Raw genomic sequence first — 3,688 nt, forward strand, 5'->3', positions numbered from 1 at the left:
GTTATGGGAGGGATAACATACGCTTATGCACTCATGGTTTCGGATTAAAATCTTCCAAAAAAACATATGAGTAGGTCAAGTTTTCACTGAAGTGAAATCATAGCATTCTATTTATCATGCTCCAGCAAGAGCAAAAACATGCAGTGACACACTAATATCATATTCACAGGTTCTGTACAACTAGCTGAGTTTTCTCAGTAATCATTATTTAGAGGAAAAAAATGTAATCCACTTTTGCCAACTGTAGAATGTGTTGGGCAAAGTATACTATAAAACCCCAGCTAAAGCAGCAGAGATAGTGGTTTATGGGGTGTCAACCTGTCAGTAGGTCAAAATGCTTTACAGAGGTTAGCCCTCATGTTATATAAACCTTGCTGATGAATTGGAACTGCCCACAACTTGCTCCTCTTTGGTTCAGATATCCTTACATGTGAAATTGCATTGGCAAGTGCATCAATCCACACACAAACATCATGATATTCTGAATTGCAACTTTCAGATGATGAAGAAAGGCTTGAAACCTCATTAAGGAACCCATCATCCATCCTGTTTCTTCCTAACCTAGGTTCAGGTGCAGCAACAAAGTTGTGGCAAGCAGCTCCATTTTGGTGCTTCAACTTTGATTCAACGGGCAGGATCTTCAATGTACGTTCTGTGTAGAAAGATATCCATGGATGTCCTGAAATTGAACCACATAATATTAATTTAACATGCAAACAATCGAACAGTTCTTAAAACTTAAAAGTACTGTCATTTTATTTCCTGTTTAAAAACATTAGGGAGAAAAAGAGAGCCTCAACCACATAGAAGAACACATAATAAAAACTAACAAAAGTATGTGAGAATTAACAGATTCCCACCACTGTTATCCCAACCAAAACAAGGCAATCCTTCTAATTATTAAGAATTCATGTGAAAGGCAAAGATACTTTTCAACAAAACTTGGAAATTTCTAATTTTAATTATTTCAAGATTAAAAAACAAAAAATCAGACCAAATACAACTAGTCTTTGGTGTATTCATCATTGAGGAAGAGAGATAAAGCACGCTACAAAACATTAATAATCTACCATAAACTTACTAAGTACTTCATCAGCTGTTATCCTTGCTGAAATATCCCTTGTCAGCATTCTCCCAACAAGATCTCGTGCAGGTTTAGATATTGATTCCCACATCCCGGTTTGGAACTCTAGCTTGGAATTCTTAATAGCCTCAAAAACTGCTTCTTGTGAATCCCCTTTAAATGGAAGAACACCAACCAACAGAGCATGCAGGAGCACTCCAGCACTCCATATATCCGCCTTTTCTGAGTATCTACCCAACAACACTTCTGGTGCAACATATGCAGGGCTCCCAGCCAAACCCGTCAAGTTCTGACCTGCATGCAAATTTCTAGACAATGAGGCTATGCATAAATTACTCATGTATGCATGTATGTATCTTTTACTTATGTGTGTGTATTTATATATATGTCAATTGAATTACTGATATTTTTAAATGCTTAAAAATTAAACAAAGTGACCTTAGAGTATGAATGGTTAGCTTCAAACTATTATAAGCATTTTCTCTAGGACCTCTTATTCTTAGACCGCTAGCAAATTTAATTGAATACTGAACATAGTAAACTTAAGGGAGATGACCATTTGAACTCTCCAATTTTTACTCCTATGTACAGGGTAACATTAGTAAAGTACAATTCAGTTGAAAGCTCATCATGATGAACTTCTTCAAACTTGCCTAGACATTTTTTATTAACAGAATGACTAGGATGGAATTTTACACAAGGAAGGTTGTGTAAGGATTCTATTCATAGAAGTTAGCACATATATATACCATAGGATAACAAAAAAAGAAGATCATCCAAACAGGTTTAACATATTACCCTTAGAAATTCTCATGGCCAGGCCAAAATCAGCAAGCTTTATTTCCCCCGAAGCAGTAAGCAGAATATTCTCAGGCTTGATATCTCTGTGCACAACTCCCATATCATGACAATACTTGATGACCAACATCACTTCCTTAAGTATATTAGCAGCCCGCTGTTCAGAACAAGGGCCCTCCCTAAACATCTGGTCGACAAGTCTTCCCCCAGAGCACAATTCCATCACCAGATGAGAGCAATCAGCTTCCTCATACACTGCCAGCAGAGTCACAACCCCAGGATGCCCAGACAAGTGCTGCATTATCTCCACCTCCCTGTAAACAGTCTCATCCCCCTTCTTCAGAGTCTTACACGCATACTCCGCGCCGCCAACAAGAGACCTACACAACGAAACAGATCCATACTTTCCTTGCCCGATCCTCACCCCAGTAACATAATCATCTTCAATCTTGTTCTTCCTCCCCATCTGGGTAGCCACGTCAATGCAACCTATCTTCCTCTTTAGGCCTCTTCCCGCGGTCATCAGAGACAATGTCCCACAAGGAGGAGCAGTGGCAAAACCCGCCACCCTACTCTTGTAGGAACCAGCTGAGTCTATCTTAGTATTTTCTCTACACCTCTTCTTCAACCTCGAACAATCTTCCATCGAATAATGGGTCTCAAAATTGGACGACGGAGACCCATGATTGGATCTCAAAATGTCAGTCAATTTCGAGGACTCGTCACACTCACTTCCTTTCCTTTTCATCCTCATAGCATCTATCAGTAAAGTACCAACGCAACACCAATCTTTGTGTTGATCACGTACCCAGTGTGCAAAATCCGATTTTTGCCGCAAGACACAATTCTGCAGTCAAAATAGAGAAAGATCAGTCAACGAATTCTAGTCAGATTGATCATGAATGAACGCAAAACCACAAGGAAAGCATCCAAACACAAATATTAAACTTCAAGAAAGTAAATCGAACCCCGAAGCTTTCTCGCAACGTAATGGCGCCAAAAAGCGCCATCACATCACGAGACCCCTGCAAGACAAGAAAAGAAGATGCCAGAACATAGAAAGAAAAAGAAACAAACCTTCGCAATCCCAACCAATGATCCTGTAATGCGTTGCGGAGAGTATAAGCAATGAGAAAAAAGTCACAAATTGGGAAACTATTACGACGTAGTTTCTCAATCAGGGACTGAAACCCTAAAAATCTGCTATCAAAGTTTTAGGGGAATGCGCGAACGACAAGCATAGAAAAAAGAAAGAAAGAAGACGGGTACTCTCTGAGAGTCACACTCTTTTTGCTTAGCTAAAGTTGTTTCCTTTAATATAATATAGGATGTTCCAGTTTATGTTCTCCTGCGTGCGTCACTATTTCAAGGGGTGTATTTGATTACGATTTTAAAAAATTTCCTCAATCAGTGGAATAAAAAAATCAACAGGGTCAAATTAGGTAAGAAAAATAATGAACTAGTAAGAAAAAAAATGAATATCGTCAAATTATATAAGAAAAAGCATTGAACGTGTATAAAGTAGGAACTGTTTTAAAAAACTAATGAATAACTTTAATTTGGATTTTGAAATGGTAACGCAAATATTGAATTCTGGAAATTATTGGTATTTATTCCCTTCTTTATATTGTTCAATACCAGATTAATTACCATTTAATAGTCATCATATTAACGAAATTGGACTTTTTTCCTTACACACGTTTCTCATTTTCATCATATTAATTACCATTCAATATTGTCATCATATTGGACTTTTTTCCTTACACACATTTCTGATATTCATCATATTAATTACCGTTCAATATT

The 3,688-nt window shown here is 37.6% G+C and overlaps 1 protein-coding gene across 1 annotated transcript; it reads right to left on the reverse strand.

Moving 5' to 3' along the window:
• Positions 1-210: 210 nt before the first annotated feature.
• LOC133295702 (serine/threonine-protein kinase PEPKR2-like) lies at positions 211-2,639 on the reverse strand. Its single transcript, XM_061494556.1, has 3 exons — positions 1,883-2,639; positions 1,082-1,378; positions 211-679 (listed from the first exon to the last, which is right to left on the reverse strand). Exons 1-3 carry the CDS (start codon positions 2,634-2,636, stop codon positions 330-332), a joined length of 1,401 nt encoding a protein of 466 aa, XP_061350540.1. The 5' UTR covers positions 2,637-2,639; the 3' UTR covers positions 211-329.
• Between the last annotated feature and the right edge of the window lie 1,049 nt (positions 2,640-3,688).

Source organism: Gastrolobium bilobum, unplaced genomic scaffold, assembly GCF_033153095.1.
Source record: "Gastrolobium bilobum isolate Gb01-03AN ecotype WA unplaced genomic scaffold, APGP_CSIRO_Gbil_v1 utg193160, whole genome shotgun sequence".
Lineage (NCBI taxonomy): Eukaryota > Viridiplantae > Streptophyta > Magnoliopsida > Fabales > Fabaceae > Gastrolobium > Gastrolobium bilobum.